Below are 19,710 nucleotides of genomic sequence, written 5' to 3' on the forward strand. Positions count from 1 at the left end.
CCAAGGATTTTGTGGTCCTATTTAAATGACCCTTTGGAACCTGAACACCAGCCTCTCATTCTCAAAAGGGAGTATGAGGCTCTTAGAGGGAAGAGGGCAAGAGGCCAGGGACCCCAGTGGCACATAGGATGGTTGCCTAGTCTGGTGGAAAAGCAGTGGGTTTGGTTGACTGACCACTGAGGCCATCTCACCTGGGTTCTTATAACTGGCCATCTGTTGGTCTTCAGAATCCAGTGGCCCCAGATACCAAGCTTGTTCCAGAATCTCCAAGTCTGGGTCCTTCCATGACCCAGGGACTTTCACACAGCACTCTTCCTCTCAATGCCTACCATATGGTGGCAGCAAGAGGAGCATCTGCATCTCCAACACTCAGGTCATGGGGACAGGCGCCCCGGCTGGAAGTGACCTTCCTGGCTGTTTCTGCAAGGGCCTCTCCCTCTGCTCTACCTCCCAGGCTGTCAATGCTACCCTATCACTCTAGGCAGAGGAGCTCCTGGTCCTGTGACCACCACCTTTCCCAGCTGTATGGAATGAAGAGGTGTCTAAGGATGCCACTTCCAGAATTATCTAGGACCCAGATCATCCCTCCTGCTCTATGGTGCCTCACTCAGAGAGGCTCTGGTCCAGCCTTCTCCCAGGACAGAAAGAAAGGCACCCCATTTATTGTTTTGTAATTAGAGTCTTTTATAATAAGTTTTAAAATATACTTATTATAAAAATAAAAAGTTAGACTTCTTTGCCTATCTTGTACTGAGATAACACCCTGGAAATTCATGGTGTGTCTTATTGGCTTCACCAAGAGGATTCATGAAATCCTACAGTGCATCCCTCTGCTGACATTGTTTTGCTGAGTATTTCATGGACATGACTTTGCTTCAGGACACTTCCCCCTCACAGTTTTGTAGAGTGCTGTATTTCAGAGAAATAATTGCATGCTAATTCCCTAGTTTGCTTTGAACGCCATTAGGGATGTTTTAATATCACATGAACTGTAATGTGTTGTAAAGTTCATGGATAATAAACATGACTAACTGTCTTTTTAATGGTGCTACCAGGGTCTTCTGAGAGGGAGCCAAGATAGGTTTAGAGAGCAGAATATGTTTCTACTTGAAGCTTCCTGGAGGATGTTCTTAAAACCCTCTTTCTTAGTATCTTGAATTGTGTGGACCAGCCTATCTGTATAGAGCTTATTAATTCTTGTAGGATCAGCAAGTATCTGCATGGGAAAAGTTCCTGAAACAGAAATAATTACAGGCCTGACCAGCAGAGCCTGGGTTTGTCTAAGACCCTACTACACATCTTAGGTCCAACTCCCTTCTCAAGTGTCAGGAAATCTGCTGAAACAAAGCAATCTTTGGATTGATGTGTGTGTCTCTGTGTGTGTGTGTCTGTGTGTGTGTCTGTGTGCTTTTGTCCATGTGTGTGTTAGCAGTTTTATGTTGTGTATTTCTGTATTGGTAGGTGCTTTTTTTAGGTGTTTGTAGTATGGTTACTTGTATATACAAGTGTGTATTTAGGTATGTCTCTGTGTGTGCATGTGTGTGTGTGCATGTACGAAGGCATGAACTGGTTTGTTTCTGAACATATATGTACATATTCATATGTATCTCTACATATATACACTTGGTCAGCAAACATCTTAAATGATAATACAGTCCAGCTTTAATGAGAAAGTACTCTATCAGTTCACTTTGCATCACAGAAACATCAAATACAGTAGCAGGTCATCATGCCTCTCCACCTCACTCAATAGAACAAAAGGAGACAGATAATGGTGTAAAGTCAGATATTCAACAGTTGGTAGGGAAAAACTATTCATCACTATTGAAAGGGGTTGTAGAGCAAATCTATTTATCTGTATTGAAATCATTTGTAGGAAAATAAAAGACTGTGGTACATGGAGGTGAGTAGGAGGCTGCCATGTCATATCTATGAGCCTGAGAGTCAACAAGGCTGGCTAAGTGTCCGTGTCCCATCTCTGCTCTTCTCTATTAGCTGTGGTACCACGTCTTTCTTCATTAATATCCCTTTTACAGTTCAATGCTTTCCCTTGGGAAGATTTGTATACCGCACATTCTTGCTGATTATAGTATCTCTTCAGTGAGCATGGATTCTGGGAGAGGGATTCTCTGGGGATTTGCAGATGGAGGGGTTCACAAGAGGAACCCAGGCAGGTTCCTGCACTCTAGATATAATAACAGCCTTCACTTGAATGGTTGCTAGGCTCCCTAGAAGACCTCTGTAAAGTGGTCTATTCAGACATTGTTATGCAGTTATTTTTCAATATAATATATATGGACTATTGGAGAAATGTGTTGTTTTATTTTAGCTCCAGCACAGTGTGTAGTTCACAATTAACTTGTAAGCTGTTTATTAAATCTGAGAAAAAATTTAGGCCCAGATGCTCTGTGGCACTGCTTCTTTGGGGATACAAGGAAAGACCTTAGCTCAAAGGTCATACTGGATTGTCCTGCTGAATAAGCCTGGTGTTTGCTGGATAGCTGACATGACAGGTCCTCACCAGGCCTTTATGTCTTGCTCCCCTATATCTGAAATAATCCAACAGAAACTCAAACAGGGCACAGAATAGGTCAAAGTATCCCACAGACACAATTCTTCACCAGGAGCACTGATTGTGCAAAGCAAGTGAACCACCATTGCATCTCATCCCTATAACCATGGAAATCTTGGGCTGAATTTTCTTCCTTTCTTTGGGTAACTATATATCATAAAGGCCTTTATTTTGTCTAGCCTCTGGTTCTGCAAGAGTGCATGTTTGGAAGGCTTCAGAGATGTGCTGAGGGTCATTAAGATCTGCTGGTCATCCTGGAGGGGCCTGAGAATGCAAATTTTGCTTGTCCTCATGGGTCATCCTGAACAATTTCATGGAGATAAGTCAAGCGAAGTTTAATGACTTTGAGGTATTGTCTGTAACATGACTCCTTCTTTGCCTTGCAAGGACTTGTCCAACAGCACCCCACCCAATTGGGGCATAGCTACATTCATCTTGAAGACATTATTAACATTAGTCACAGCCTTTGCACTATATTTCTAAGGCCATCAACAGACTGTAGGTCTCTGTTGCAAAATATACAGCAAGAGAATGCTGCTTAGCTTAAGAACTGTGTTTTGGTTTTGGTTACTTTTGATTTCCTTGAGTATATGATTTTCTTTCTTTTCATTTGAAGTTTTGTCATTTATTTGTTTTTGTTACTATAATTAATTTCCTGTTTTGTTAAGGCTATGTACTACATACTTTGACTCTCCTACTTTAAGCTTGTATTGAATAAAATTAATGTATTCTTATGAATAAAAACATAATCTCTAATTTTTATCTCATATGAAACTTCTGTATTCATGTGTGGTTCACAGTCTTGTAACACTAGAAGTATCAGGTAGGAATAGACCTCTTCAAGTGTAATGTGGCTTAGTGTTCATTATTCGTTCCCAAAAAGTCACAGCTACACAGAGAATTGTGCTTTTGTTGTGGTTAGTGTGTTAAAATCTGTGGACCTAACTTCATGATGAAAAACATATCCATGCAGTATCTTTGTGGTCATAAATTCAGCTATGTTAAAATGCACTACTCCGTGGATACTCATGATGAACAAACAGAGGAGAAACACAAGAGTGTTTCTCTAATACATCCAAGAAATAAAATTCACTAAGGGAATATCAAAGAAATTAGTAACCACAGAGCTGTATGCCTTTTATTTCCTTGAATGGTAGCATCACTTATAACTGCAAAGCAGAGATCATGAATTCCAAGATCATTTGGCAGATGTTAGGATTTTGGTTTGTTTGTTTGTTTGTTTTGTTTTGGTGGTGGTGTTGTTCTACTGATGATGAATTTTGTTCTCTTGGCCTGGACAATGTATTTGATGATAATTTTTAATTTGGTTATGGCGTTGTTTCTGTTTTTGCATTATTTCATTTATGTGTATGTGTTTTTCCTGCTGTATGTCTGTACACTACATGCATGCAATTCTCCCGAGGCCAGAAGAGGTCAATGGATTACACCAGGAGCAGAAGTGATGGAGGATTTTTTTTTAATTTTTATCTTATGTGCATTGGTGTTTTGCCTGCATGTATGTCTGTGAAAGTGCCAGATCATGTAGTTATAGATGGTTGTAAGTTGACATGTGGATGCTGGGAATTGAACCTGGGTCCTCTGGAAGAACAGTCAGTGCTCTTACCTGCTGAGCTATCTCTCCAGCACCCGAGATGGAGGATTCTTAATGCCACTCTTTAGATCTTCTAAGAAACAAAGTCTCAAATGGATAAGCCATCTATCCAGCACCTGCCTGGACTTTTGTCTTTCCTTGTGTGGTGTATCAGCTGCACTGGATCTCACCCATCCAAAGACAGAAGATTCTTGAGACCTCTAGGGTCACATACTTGGGGTAGGCATGCTCAGTGTTTAAACTCTGAGGCCTGCATGTAGGTCATTAGAGTGGGTTCCTGATCATGCCTCAGGATCTCTTTTTGTCAGGGTTGGAGCAGATCTCTCCTGTCTCATCCTGCATGACAATGCAGATTAGGCTTTATTAGATGAATTGCAGAATTGAAAACTCTCCTAAAGGTGGAGGTGGTAAATAAATCATGTTGAAGTACAATCAAAACAGTGTTTAGATTAAGCTTCAGACAAGCCCAGGGGGATGGAACCTGCAGCAGAGGATACAAGTCTGTGATGGTAAATATTTCAGTTCAAGGCTAGCAGGGAGAGGGATGGTAGATGTTGCCTGTATCTTTGCTCTACCTACTGCCTTTACTCTGGGTAGTGACTGTGCTATCAGGCCCCTCTTAGATTCCCTTAAATCTGAGGCTAACACAAACACACACTTAGATTCCCTTAAATCTGAGGCTAACACAAACACACACCCACACAATTTAAAAAAAAATACTTTATCTCAAAAAGATTAGGGTATCACATACCCACCATGACCTTCTATTCTTGAGAGTATATTGATCTGTAACTACAACCAGAAGTTAGAAATGTATAAGGCATTCAGTTATTAGTGACAGGCTTTGGTCCTGGCTGAACCCCAAGGCTGTACAAAGCATTCCTGATCTGCTTGCCATGCTATTTTCTTTCCCAGCAGCCACATCTGCTGCTCAGTGTCATCATGATTTTCTCCAATGCTGCACAGCAATTGTCCTGTCATCTCCTTAAAGTTGGAAGTCCTACTGAGATTTATTGAAGGTTTCCTCTTATTTTGTGTCAATAATCAAAGGAAGGTAGTCTAGAATAAAACCTGCAATGGGGTCATCTCCAGTTCGATCTCTTTTATGCCAGCTAGCAAAAGACAAAGTATCTTGCCCTTGATCTCCACTTATTGCCAACCCTGGTTATGCATGCTGACCTCTGCAGGTGTCTTTATACTAAAGGCTCACCCCTATATTCTACATTCATTGACTCAAAACTCCAAGAATGTGACTGAGGCATAGGTGTCTTCAACAAAACTTTAATGGTCATTCTAATGCTCAGGCATTGCTGTAAGCCACAATATTACCTTCTCCCTCATTAGAGCAGTATTCTCTAATACCAAGAAATACAGTTTTGGTGCAAGCTAATAAGAGGTCATCAGTACTTTGAGATAGTTAGTCTAGGGAGGAAAGGGCAGGATTAGAAATTTTGTATCTGGCCCTCTTCAGGGGTGTTCATCTTTTAAAAAAAATTTAAAAGCCCTTATACAAAGAGCAAAGACACAAGTCTGGTGTATTTTAGAGGAAAAAAACAGATCCTCTGTCAGTGGAAGCTGACATCACTGGTAGTACAATCAGCGAGCACCTTGCCATCAGATCCCATGGTCAAGAGGGTGAGTCCCGGGTCTCCTTTGCAGGCACCTTGCTCCTCTCATCCGCAGGCCTTGGGAATCTGCTCCGGGCCCAGGAGGGGTGAGGCAGGTCTCAGGAGTAGTCAACCAGGCAGTGGTACTCCAGGCAGCCCAGGTCTGATCGCCCCTTCAACTCCTCCCGGCACTAGACAAGCCCCTCAGGGAGCAGGTCTCTTGCTCCTGGTGCTAGAGCATAGGGTGCTGGTCAACATTGCAGTCAAACTGGTTTCCACCACTAAAGTTTGCCAACTTGGCAGTTTCCAAACGTTTGCCTAGATGGATGAATGACTGGTACCTCATTGTGCCATTTGGGTTGGTTTCCTAAATTGTGGATTTGCTTTCATTTTAAGTCCTTGGAACACCAGTCCTACTCTTTCGGGATCTGGGAAGGATTCAGGGTTTCTCCAAAATAGTTAATACTTTTACAGAAGGCACTCTGGTGAAAGCAACTAACAGGCATTTGTAGTGGTGGAATTTAAGTCCACTTCAAATGTGGTTATGCTGTTCCCTTGGGGTGGGGCATGCATCCACATCTCGATATTAAATCAAGGCAATATATTTAATATTAACATTAAACACATGGGGAATTAACGCTTTAAGAAACAGCACTTCTGTGAACAGCTTCCCATCTTCCAATACTTAATTGTGACAAAGCAAAAATACATTTGAAATACTCATGAGACATGTGCTGCAAACCACTATGTATTCCAGTCATTGGGTTTCTTAGAATCTAAACTCCTGGCCATACACATGAGTCTGTGGGGCTGTGTCAACATTTAGTAGCAACAGCAAGCCAGTCATCCTATTCCAGCAAATCAGAATTCACTGTTTAACTTGGAAGGAGGCTGGTGCGTGTTGGTTCAACTCTGGGAATTCTTGACATCTCTACACTATCATGTTTCCTGCTGGGTATGCTGTGTAGACTGATGAAACCTTCTCTCCTGTAGAAGTTCAATGATAGGTTTAGCTAATGTCTGGTGAAAGAAGGCATGTTTTATTTAACTGGTACTTTGGTTTCTCAGTTGGGGGCGCACAGTCAACAATCACCCTTACTGACATGGGTTCTTTTCCCTAGTGATGTCCCTCAGCATGGTACCATGCAAACATATGGCTGGGCATCTCTTCTGGGCCACTCTGGCCTTCCACCCACAATCTCTAGGCAGTGGCTGTCTGTCAGCAAGCACCAACAAGTCGCTGCAGGTCACCAACTGTCTATAAAGTGTCATCCTTTAAGATGCATGGCATTACCACACAGTTCTTGCTGGACTGTTTGCCTGTCCTGCACCAAAAGGTTTTTGAGAACAGACATATCATTTGACTTTGTATTTGCTGTGTCTCCCATCATTGTTCAGTTTGGTTAAGGAATTAACAGTGAACACCTATATATTTATGCATCACTGTCTGCCAGCTTGAACCACCAGACTTAAAATACACTCTAAACTTAGTGTAAACTGTTTCTTATACTTTAGTACAATGCATGCTACTCTATTCCTAGGTACCTCATGCCAAACCACTCACTTTATAATATTGGTTAAAGTCAGCAAATGGCATGGAGTAATATATCCTGAAGACAGACTGTAAGCATCTCACAGGCAGGCTTGAACTCTCATTCTCTTTCTCCTCTTTAATGCCTATGTAATAATCAGCCTTCTAAGAACTTGTTGAATGGCATAGATTTTACCCAGAAGTCTTTCAGTGGAAATGGTCAATACACAACTCAACACAAGCAGTCAAATAAAAAAGAGGAAGGTATTAACTATGTAACTGAGTGAGAAGTAACCTGGCTTCCAGTGCTTAAACTATTGCCAGCAAGATTTCTCACTGCCCTTCTTTATTTCTTGTTTGGCTTTTCTGTGTTTGCTTTCTTGTGTTCACGTGAAGACATCTTTTGTCTTACATGGGTAGCATTCTAACTTAGCAAACATGTTAAGGGTATCACTTTATTCTCTTCCACTGGGGATGATATCAGAAGAGGACTGTAACTTACCAACTAGATTTGGCTGCCATCCCTAAGCAACTCAGTGTGATCACAGGAGTTAACTCTTGATGGCCAGGCCTGTGTCATTTGCTTGTTTCTATAACCAGAGGATGGCTGTTACATGGGACAATCAAAACAGATTTGTGTATCTAACATTCCAAATCAGCACTTAGAACCACAAATATTTTGTGTGGTAGGGCTTTTTAAAATCTGTGGATTTTAATATGTAACATACAAATGTAATAATTTATATAATCAAAATAAGAGACCTTGCAGATAAGATAAAAGGTTAAACAGGAAGCTCATACAAGCTTTGCTTACACTTTATATAAATATGCTTAGCCTGAAGATAATTTAATATACATATTATGACTTACTGTCAGATGTGGTGGTACACTCTTTTAATCCTAGCACTTGGAAGGCAGAGACAAGTGGATCTCTGAGTTGGAGGTCTGCTATCCCTAGAAAGTTCCAAGTCAGCAAGGACTATATACTGGGAAGCTACTATAGAAATGTACAATTAGAATATATTTATTATGCCTGAAATTTCTGTGCAAACCCTCATGTGAGGTCCACTTGTGTTTCCATGAAGAGACTCCCGTTTTGCACTTTGGAGCATTTCAACACTGTGAGTTTTCATATGATGGATGCTCAACCTATAGTCTCCTCCAGAATGTTCCAAGATAGGGAACTCTGGAATTCCCAGAGCACCTTAGTAAGAAAAGACACGAAACTGCTCTCAGGGAAAAAGCTGACCTTTAGAACTTGGAAGCATTATAAGTATTATAATCTACTCCTGAAAATAACTTTCCACTCAATAAGGCCTCACAGGTGGTCCAAAATCCCAAAGTATTTGGAATATTTTCCAACAACCTACCTATTGTGTGCTTAACTTGTTTTTCTTTCATTGGCCAAGGTACAGATTGGAGGTATAACCTTCTAGAAGTGAATTACAGCTCATTAAAAATGATGGAGACTATTATGTCCTGTTTGTCATGCATAAGATGTGCAAAGCCAAGACTGGATCAGGCTTCATGAAGCTCTTAAGGAATAATTTTCTTGGTTTGGGAAAATTTTAACAAGCTTCTCTCCACAGGGTTGACTGAGAAAGTGGGCTTGTCAGTGACTGAACACAACTTATTACCCATCAGAAATAGATGAGCAGCCACTTTTACCAACAGGGCTTGTCCAAAGGACACTCTGGCAGTGCAGCCTTTTTTGCCTTGAAGTAACTATTGGGATTCAGCTTCATGACTGTATCTTTTCTCTTTCCTACCTTCAGGAATGTTTCAGCATACAAAGCAGATCGTTTTTGTTACAGATTCCATCATTAACGTGGAAGCCTAGGAAACATTATCTTCCTGAAGTTCTCTATCAACTTCCTCAAGCCTTGATAATAGAATCAATGCCAAAACTGAAAAATGCATTCCTAATTCCATTTATCTTTAAGGGGAACAGGCTTTTGTCTAATTGAGAACTTGGAGTAAAATCTTCCTGTAGAAAAGAGAAACAGGCAATCCTATATGTTTCCTATAAGTAACAGGTCACTCATTGAATGAATAATTGACATTAGTGAACTGGTTGAAGGCTAGTTAAATGTGTAGCTTATTTACTATTTGAATTTTAATTGTGTTGTTCTATTCTAGTTCTCAACTGAGTAAGTATTTTACATTGTTCCATCAAACAAAAGTATTGTTTTTGGACAATGGTGGTGTATGCCTTTAGTCCCAGCACTTGAGAGAGAGACACAGACATATCTCTGAAGCTGAAGCCAGCCTGGTCTACAGAGCAAGATCCAGGACAGCCAGGGATACACAGAGAAGAGAAGCCCTGTCTCAAATACAAACCAACAACAAAACAATAGTATCATAATGGGAACAGACTTCCATTTTCTTTCTTTAGGTGGCTGAGGCCACACTATTTTATAGCATTCATGGGGGTCAGTAAAGATATTACAAACCCAGAACAATTGTGAAAAATGATGCCTCAGCAGAACATGGAAGATGACAGTTACTTTGTAAAATAATGCCTTTAAAAGGTAATAAATAAAATCTATATACTTCAAGTGTATTCTGAATCTCCTAGTGTTGGGAAGGGCACTCCTTTCTAATCTGCTGATCTCTGTGCTCAGGTGCCTGTAGCTGAAGCTGTATAGTACAATTGAAGTGACTTGACCAATTATCAGTGCTTAGCTGTATAACCTCCATGGGTCCTGAAAACCCTGGGTCCTGCATTTCTATGAATCAAGTGGACCAGATCATCCCCAGAGCCTTTGGGTCCTTTCTAACACCTGTGCTTCTGAGTTTCAAAACAAAAGTCATGATGGCCTGTATAATAGTAGTTTTGTAAGCATTTTATAGGTAGATTACTAGAGAGTTCACCATGTAATCAGTGACTGACTGCTTAAACCAAATAAACTGTTTTGTGTAAAGAATCAGTTCTCTCACTTTAGATCAGTAGCAATGTTTCTTGCTACATCATTTAAAAGGTGGCAGGAATTTTTGGTGCCAAACAGTTGCCATTTGAAAATAGTCAATGTGCAATTCTAAAAGTCACAAGCATATACGCCATAAAACAAAATTATTTTCATTTTTCCATTTAGCTCTCTTACTTGCCGTAATGTAATGTTTAGCCAGAAAACTCTTCTTGCTGGTTCACTCAGGCTATTTTAAAATGCAGGAATTACAGAGCCATTTTTTTTCTGGGTGGCGTGATTAGAAAGATATTGGATAGAAGAATGATTTATGTCAGGTGACAAGAGAACTCATCCTTAGACACTGGCAACTGTGGGTACTGTGGGGATGATTCTGTGTGAAATGAGGAGGAGAGCCTGAACATCTGACAGCAGTGGAAGCTTCTCCTCCAGCACACTTGGAGCTATGAGAAAAGACTTAAATAAGCAAGCGGTTCAAAAACAACATGATAGGAAAAAATCTGTGGTCTTCATTTGAGTCTTTAAAATTTTTATTTCTCGTTATTCCCTGTGGAAACAACAAATTGGTAAACACACTTTTATTTTTGAATTGCTGACTGGCACAAAACACAGTGGACAGAGAAGTATAATTTGTTGGAAAGCAGATTGTGTCTGCAGGAGTTCACTAGATAGTTAAATAGCTTTTTCTAAACTTTCTGATCATTAATTCATCTCTTTTAGAAATATAAAACAAGAGTGTTGATGTAGTAGGGACACATTCTGCTGTTGCCCCAAAGTGAGGGAACACAGGTGTGCATCAAGAGCCATGGATGGCAAGAGAGTGGAGGAGCTGCTGGCCAAGGCAGAGCAAGAGAAGATGGAGAAGCTGCAGCTCATCAAGGTGCACAAGGAGCTAGAGCTGTAATTCGACCTGGGCAACTTGCTGGCTTAGGACCACAATCCCCAGACAGTGCTGCACCAGGCCGGACCCTCACTGGATGCTGAGCTGCGGGCCCTGTCTACTGACAACATGCAGCTTCTCATCAACCAGCTACTGGCAGCTGCAGACCATGGAGTACATGGAGGAGGCGGTGGTAGTGCGCTTGCTGGAGCATGCCACACGCCTGCCCTGCGAGAACCTGCTGCCCTGGCCCCTGTCCGCTGGCCTTAAGGGCATCCCATCCATCCCCAAAAGAAGACTAACATCCTGTGGGACAAGGTGAGTGGCCAGTGGCAGTGCCTTGGGGCTACAAGCGCGCACAGGATGACACTAAGGAATGGCTCATCAAGGTGCCTGGGAGCGCCAACCTCATGGAAGACCAGTTCACCAAGAGGATTCAGGCCAAGAAAGAACGCATGGCCAAGAAAGAGATGAACCTTCTGTGGAACCTGGCCCGCGAGCACAAGATGCAGATGCCCAGCTCAGCTGGGCTGCACCCTAAGGGACACCAGAGTAAGGAGGAGCTTCGTTGGGAAGCTTCCAGGAGCGCCTCTCCAAGGAGAAAGCACCCCAACCTTCTGGCAAGAAGAGGAAGTTTCAGCCCCCAGCCAAGAAAAAGAACCAGTGGGAGCTACTTCAAATCATGAACAGTAATAAACCTCAGCTGGAAGTGACAAGGGCCACCAACAAGCAGATGAGGGAAGAGGTCCAAGAGGAGCCTGCCAAGAGGAGGAAGATGAGCCAGAAAGTCAAGAGAAAAGGGGGCCGGCCGGGACCTTCCTGCAAGAGAAAGGGCAGCCTGCCTACTGGGTCAGGGAGAGAAAAGGAAAGGAGGCCTGGGAGGCAAGAAGCATTCCAGGCCACCTGAGTCAGGGGGCAAGAAGACAGGAGTGCCCCCCCAAGATGGGAAGAGGAGGAAGTAGTGTTCTTCCCTCTGGACCTGTTCTGAAAAGCTAGGACTGTACTAAAGGTTAAGTTGTGCATGCTGCAGGCTGGCTCAGGAGGTGGCTGCTGTCCTCAGTGAGATTGACATTGAAGTGACAGGTTTGCCTCCCCAAGAGAGTCAGTGCTGGACTACGAACTAATGGAGACGCTGACTGGAAGTTAGTGTATTTTGGAATGTGAGAATTATAGAAATGATATGGTCAGAACCAGGAGTAAGTTAAGGCCTGCCTTTTTTATCTTGACTTTGGATACTGAGTAAGAGTTGATCAGATTTCTGAGTTATAGTAGATTGGTTTCAACATTTTTGTATTATTTTTGTAACAAACCTTATATATTTATCAAAGCAAAGGAGGATGGGGGAAAATTATGTCCACCTGTGATTTACAAGTATTGTAAAGGTATGCTTTAACCTGATGTTGCTTTTAACTTTTACTGTTGGTAGGGGTTGTATGTGAAGTCAGTAACCTGGGTACCAGTACGGAGTGTGCTTGAGAAAAACAAAGTAGTTACAATGGTTATAAAAAGACCCCTCCCTGGGCGGTGGTAGCCCATGCCTTTAATCCCAGCACTGGGAGGCAGAGGCAGGCTGATTTCTGAGTTCCAGGTCAGCCTGGTCTACAGAGTGAGTTCCAGGACAGCCAGGGCTACACAGAGAAACCCTTTCTCAGAAAAAAAAAAACAAAAATAAATAAATAAATAAATAAATAAATAAATAAATAATAAAAAATAAAAAAAAAACCCTTGTATTAGAAAAACTTTGCCACTCACTATTCATACTAAAAGTATAGTGCTTTTTGATGTTGGTTCAGGTTGTGCGTTTGCCCAGTGAATTGCTTTAAGTGATATATTGGAATCACACTAAGTAATGGTAATTAACCTTGTAATGATAATTAACTCCAGAAAATGGTTGTCATTTTGTGTGTAACTGATGGCTTTTGTTTAATTGGCTTGAGTTTAGCAAGTGCTGGTCTGGAATTCAGTATGGAGCCAAGGCTGAGATTAGAGAGGAGCAGCCACACCCAGCAGAAGACTTCATGTTTATTTCTGTCCTGGATGTTTTTCCCTGTTTTATTGTTTTATTTTTGGTCTTAATAAACTTGTCTTTGCAAAATTAAATTATATATATATTTATATATATGCAAAGATTAAGACTATATAATGAAATTCATACTTTCATTGATTTAAATCACCCTGCTATTCCTGCTGTTCTCATAAAACCACAAGCACATAATGAAATTCATTTCTATACTAGGATTGACTAATATTCCAAATCCTTTTCATTTTACCTAATAAATCTCCTGCTGTTTCTCTGCAGAATTGCCACCTTCATCATTGTCATAGTGATACTACCTGCTGAAGGAAGTAGCCCAGGACAACACAAACAATTTGGAAAGGACTTACATGATTTTTTCACTCTTACACCTGAGAGGTTAGGTCACATTGTACCATAGATTCAGAAGGCAGAAGCCACAGATGACAGTGCCAAACACAGTCCTTCCTGAACTACTGGACACATTTAAATGGAGGTTTCACTGGATCTCAGTGAACTCTTGAGTTCTCACTGGAACTCAGAAAGGTAGATATTGGAGAAGTGATGTCTAATGGAACTACAGAGCAGCAATCCAATGTCCCTGTTGACCTTTGCTCAAGATGCCTACTATGTCTGGTTGTAATGGAGAAAAGCAGAAAGTGGGGTTTTATCTTCTGAAGAAGAGACATAAACTTTACAATTGGATATTTCCTTGGACCTGAACTCCTTCCTATATTGCCATGAACAAGGGAGTTTACATTGCAAAAATGGGATTGTGGAAACACATGTCTGAATATATTAAAGCAATGTCTCCCCTCAAGGCATGTGCACAATAAGAAGATATAATCCAATTTGCATAAGATTAAAGGTGCAGGAGAACCATTGTTGCCTCTGGGAAACAGGATACCCTGGGGAACTGGACTGTGGTACATGAATGGTGCCTAAGGGTAGATTTATCATGGAGAAGAATCTCCCTCAAGCAAGGACCCTAGACCTTTAGGTACTAACAAAGATGAGCTGCCCATGCCAAGGCCCTAACCAACTCTCCCGTCCAAAGTGCTTGCCTTGTAATGAAGCAGAGAGAAATCTCTAGCTTTGAAGGAAATGTTGCCAAGGTATATCCCCTGAGTCAATAGAGACGCCAGGAAAGGGCACCTCAGAAACTGGTCAATGTGGGGCAAGCTGGTCAGCAGGTAGGCCATGGCAGTTTCCAGTGACATCATCAGTAGTCACTTCCCTGGACAATCTCTTGTATCCAGGAGAACCCTAGAAGCTTGTGTGATGTCACCAGTGTTGTGGTGACATCAACTGCCTGTGGGGTATTCCTTCAGATCGTCTGGGTTCACAAGCAGTCATGTTGTCCATGCTGCTCAGGCTGTTTCGTAGGGACAATACAATACAACCAGAGACCAGACCTAGGCAGAAGGCATTCTGTAAAGCAGGAAGAAGGAGATGGCCCTGGGGAAGACACAGTGAGTCCTGGGCAGTGCATGGGGAAGCTTCCTGGAGGAGGGGCACTTGAGAAGGTCCTTACAGGAGAAGGGCTTAGCATCTGGAGCCTCAACATTTCTCAATGGCAGACCCAGAGTCCAGAATTTCTGATGATTATTTTGGCAGAGATCCAGGAACTGACAAGCCTTCAGTTGCTTTGCTGAGAGATCTGAATTTCCTGCTGAGTGGCAAAGGATGCCAGGAGAGAGTTCTGTGAGAATAACAAAGCCTTGCTCTCAGGATAGAGTGCTGAAGCATTTCATCCTCAATAGATTCCTGAAGGTTACATGAATATGTGATGCCAAGAGAAGAGAGGGATAATCCCCTTGTCAAGTATCAAGGTCTCAAAGACTTTGGTCTGAACACACATGATGTGGGCTGAATTACAGTCTGGGAGTAAGTGTAGTAGTGTGTGGTTTCTCATCATGCATTTAAGAAGCAAGGTTATGTTTTGGCTTGTGGGAGCTGTTTCGTGTTGGTGTTTATGGTCAGTTTTTTTGTGCTAAGCAGTACAGACTGCATCTTCAGATATAAACTGACAATGCCCTCAATTTCTTCTTGACTGGGTAAGCTTAAGCACTTCAGGGTTAGTGGGACTGCAGTAGGGACTGAGCCATATGTTAGTGATGGTGGTTGGGAGCAGGGACATAGGTGAGGAGTCCAGCTTGAAGATAGCTTTCCTGCTCTTTCAGGAATTCACTGTGTCTCTAGAATTCCCTTTTCCTCAGGCTTCTCTGTGGGAGTAAGTATGGTTTCTCCTTTTCCTGTCATATTTTCCCTACAAGTTTCCTTGTGTTTCTCTACCTGAAGGGTCTGTTGGGAAAGAGTCCTCCCAAGCCTACACCATCAGTGAGCAGGAGCAGAGAATGAAGAGGTTGGAGAAGCTCAAAAGGGACCTCGAAAGAATCATTAATGAGAGAGATGAACTCTGGGGAATCCTGGCACATTATAATGTCAAGGATTTGAACAACAGGTAATCATTATGCCCAGTTCTCAGTTGACTATCTTGGGCCCTCTCTGTTGACCCTAGATTTCCACATATCACAGGAGGCTACAACTCCAGGCTGTCCTCATGTCCAAATGCATTTTGCTGATTGGATATTCGACACAGAAATTGAAGTTCAGACAGGAGTGAGATGGGGTCACAAGCTCTTTTGATTCCTCCAAAAGAAAACTATAGCCTGTGGCATGAATCATTCAGGAAATAGCAGTATTAGTGTGTGAGCTCTTATCATGCATTTTTAAGATGCCTGGACTGGTATTGCTTTGTGGGAGATGCTAGCTGCTGTGTGTTTATTGTGAATCATTTTTGTAATTTTCTGGAGCTGCTTTGGGTCCATTTAGTCCTGTCAACAACTTGGAGGACCTGGTTCTATATGCTGCCCCTCAGTGTGAGTGAGTGGATTTCTCGCAAGTCATCACTGCTTTTTTCAAATTCTGTTCAGTTTACACTGAGATAATGTCACATCACTGTATGTATTTGGCATTGTGATAGTGTATGTGTGTTGTGTGTGTGTGTGTGTGTGTGTGTGTGTTGTATGTATGTGTGTATGTAGTCTGTGTGTGTGTATTCCACTTAAGATCCAGGGAGTCTGTGTAGTGTGATGGGGCTGGAGACTTTACCTGACTGACTTTTTAGGTAATGATAGTGATGAGGCCATGGAGGGTCACTTGTAGCATCACAGCACATGATCTCTGTGCGCACTCTGATGGGCATTAGAAAATCCGGATATAGGCAGTAAACCCTTTTCCCTGTAAATACTGAAGTGTGGGAATTATGTAGTGATAGAACCAAGGATTGAGAAAACCTTGTCTACAAGGTGAAAAAGTGTCATCACAGGTTTAATTTGGACCAGGACTGTGGCACAGGCTCCTGGAAAGTTCTTGGAGACCTAATCTATTCCTTCAAGACCACTCATGGAGCCAAAGCAGGTCAGCTCCCATTTTTTAGTTCCCTAGCTCTACTGTGCCCAGATCAAGTGTAACAAGTTTAATAAGCAACAAGAGGACCCAGTACAAAGGCATTAGGTTGTGGCATATATGGGCTGGGGTAGTTCACGATTCAACTTGAATTGATGTAATCCTTGAATCCTTAGTTCAGGGATTATTTGCTCCTTGGGCCACACCCTTCCACAGGTTCAACTTTGAGACGATCATGCTGGAGATGCAACATGACCAGGTGACTCGCGATCTCAAAAACATTCCGCAGCAGATCAGTGAGGCCTTGTATAAGTGCCAGGAGTTGACTAAAAATAATCACTTTACAGGTGAGTGACTAACACTGTTTTTTCCCCAGCACTAGGCACAGAATGTGTCTGCCCATCATTTCTTTAAAACAAAGTGAGGACTCTGGTTCTATACTGTTTGCCTCTCAACAGAAGCTTCCTCCCTCAAAGAAAGGCTCTAGGATTGTGATCTTTTGAAATCATTTTGATCAAGTGTGATGAGTCTGTGAGCCCCTCCAATCATTGTCCTTCCCAAGTCAGTATCCTCTAAATAGAAAAGGTGTGCACCTTGATGGAGACATCAATCAACCTTGATCTCTGGGCCTGAAAACACATTTACAGATCTGGTTTGCATGAGACACATAGAATGATGTGTACCTGTTGGTCTCCTCTCTTCTCCTAGAGAAGCTTTGCCTTGTCTCTACCTAGAGGTGGTTCTCTAATACCAAAGACATATATGCAATCATGGGTCCCATGTCCTCTTCTGGGAGATACATGAGTCCCTGTTGGTGTCAGGGATTTCAGAAGTACCTTGAGTCTTTGGAATGTTGCTTTCTTCTGGATTTGAACTTTCCTATATGTGAGGTCCCATGGCTACTCTGGTCTGTAGTCTGGGCTGTCTGGGGATCAGGCCCATGATGAGAAGGGATGGTACTTGGAAGTGGGAGGAAGATGGATGGTGCCTGGGAATAATCACCATTTCTTCTTTGTGGTTCAGCATCAGGAACTGTCACCTCCTGACAGAATCTCTTCATATGAAGAGTGAAGTAAAAATGCTCTGGAATGAAAACAGGCAGCTGCTTAAGGAGCAGATTACACTGGAAGTGTGTTCTAGGAAACAAGGAGGCTATGTGTGGAGGCCAGCATGAAGATCTATGACAAATTTTCCAAGCATATCCAACAGGTAGATGCATGGAGGATGCTTAGGAGCAGGTTGCCCTCATGTCTAACCATAAACAATGTCAAGCCCAGATAACCATCCTCCACCTTGTCCAGGCACTCTCCTAATTCTTATCCAGTTGTTCTGTGATCATTTACAAGACTTTCTGTGGAGTTAGGCTCTCTCAAAAACTGGATGATTGGCAAGCACACCCTCCTGATCACTACAAGCTGAATTTCATTAAGATAGATGGGGTGAACACACATTACACACCTACATTGCTTGTACTAGAGGGTTCTATGTGGCTGCTGTAGGAACAGGTGATCTCGGGTGTTCAGTGGTGGTACATTCCTCTGGTGAAGGGAGGAGGGCATGTGGGATAGGATGAGGGGGGTTTTTCTGGGTGGGGAAGATAAGAGAATGGGATAACGTCTGAAATGTAATAAAATATCTAACAAAATTATTTAAGAAAAAAGGTGGGGGGTAGAGGTCTTGTGTCTTTTCTCTTCCTCAACCCTGCATTGCAACATGGTCTCCTAACTGAGCCTAGACCTTGGTTCATACTGACAGAGCCTGACAGAGCTCATCATCAGTCCTTGTTTCTGTCATTGTTGCTAGAGTTCTTTCCTGTAGCTTGTATTCAGGCTGACTGGATGAACAGATGTTTGAAAGACTTCTCTCAGGCTGAGGGTTGGGTGAGAGATGTGAGGCTTCAAGAAAAAGATTTCTCAAACTCTCTCAACCTAGTCTGCAGAAGTTACTAAGTTTTTTTATCCCCACGGGATGGATTACAGAGTCCTGGGTCTCACATGAAACATCAGATATTCACAGTCTACATTCAGTGGTTCCTCCAGCATTTTGGTCTCCTTACTGTTTCCTGCTCACTTATGATTTCTGGTATGTGTGTGTGTGTGGGGGAGTCATATGCATGTCTGTGACAATATGTATATAGATGTGCCTGTTGAGAGGCCAGTTAATTACATGTGGTTTTGATCACTCTATCTGTTTTGGTTAAGCTGTCTGACCATCATCTTTGAATCTTCTGTCACCTCCCAGGCAGAGCTCCTCGAATTGCTTTGTCTCAAGTAACTGCTACAAGTTTCATACTCTCACAGAGAGGAAGAACATGTTTATATGTTTCATTGTTTTGAGTTTTCTTGTTGCTGTTGTAAGAAAACAATTTCTTAACATGGAAGAAGCTAATGCTGTCTGCTCCACGTGTCAGACGCACAACTTGGCCCACTGTGCTTTCTTATGAGCTATCTTGTCATTCAGTTGAAATCAGCAGGGAAAGGAGGAGGGCGTTTTTTTTGCCAGGATGGGTCTTACCCAAGACACAAAGGCTCCACATAACCCACAGTTGAGTAATCAACCCTTTATCAAACAACAGAACCCATGTTGCCAACACTTAAAGTCAATAATTTCACATTTAGCCTAGCCCCCCTTCTGAAATCTTACCATGTGACTTCAGTTTCTACTTCCCAGTCCTTCCTTCATTCATTACAATTTCCTAGCCCGTGGTTTGGAGGCCTACCCATGTGAGGAACAACACAAAGCAGACATGTACTCCTGTAACCCACAGCAGGATATGGGCACAAAGGGGTGCTCAGCAACAGCTGGCTGCACACATGAGACAAAAGGTGGCCCCAAGGTGGTCCTATTCAAGGAAACTTATGGACCTAACACCAGCCTCTTGTTCTAAGAGGGAGTGTGGGGCTCACCACAGTGTCAGTGTCAGTTCACTTTGCATCAAGGAAACTGAAACAGAGCAGCAGGTCATCATGCTGCTACACCTAGCTCAATAGAACAAAGGATACAAATATGGTGTAAAGTCAGATTGTCACCATTGGTAGTGGGAAATCTATTTATCACTATTGAAACTGGTTATATAAGGGAAATCTATTTACCCATATTGAAATCATTGTAAGAAAAAACAAACACTTTAGTACATGAGGTGAGTAGGAGGCTGCT

The 19,710-nt window shown here is 42.2% G+C and overlaps 1 protein-coding gene and 1 pseudogene across 1 annotated transcript in view; both read left to right on the forward strand.

The window, feature by feature from the left end:
* Window positions 1–5,902, forward strand: part of LOC117702137 (disks large homolog 5-like) — a 36,987-nt gene extending 31,085 nt beyond the window's left edge. The window contains exon 5 of the mRNA XM_076706386.2: window positions 5,729–5,902. Within this exon, the coding sequence (XP_076562501.2) occupies window positions 5,729–5,902 (174 nt within the window). The remainder of the gene's footprint in view (window positions 1–5,728) is intronic.
* Window positions 5,903–11,054: 5,152 nt separating this feature from the next.
* Window positions 11,055–12,091, forward strand: LOC143433929 (ribosome biogenesis regulatory protein homolog; annotated as a pseudogene).
* The last annotated feature ends 7,619 nt before the right edge of the window (window positions 12,092–19,710 follow it).

This window comes from Arvicanthis niloticus, unplaced genomic scaffold (genome assembly GCF_011762505.2).
Source record: "Arvicanthis niloticus isolate mArvNil1 unplaced genomic scaffold, mArvNil1.pat.X pat_scaffold_505_arrow_ctg1, whole genome shotgun sequence".
Classification (NCBI taxonomy): Eukaryota; Metazoa; Chordata; class Mammalia; order Rodentia; family Muridae; genus Arvicanthis; species Arvicanthis niloticus.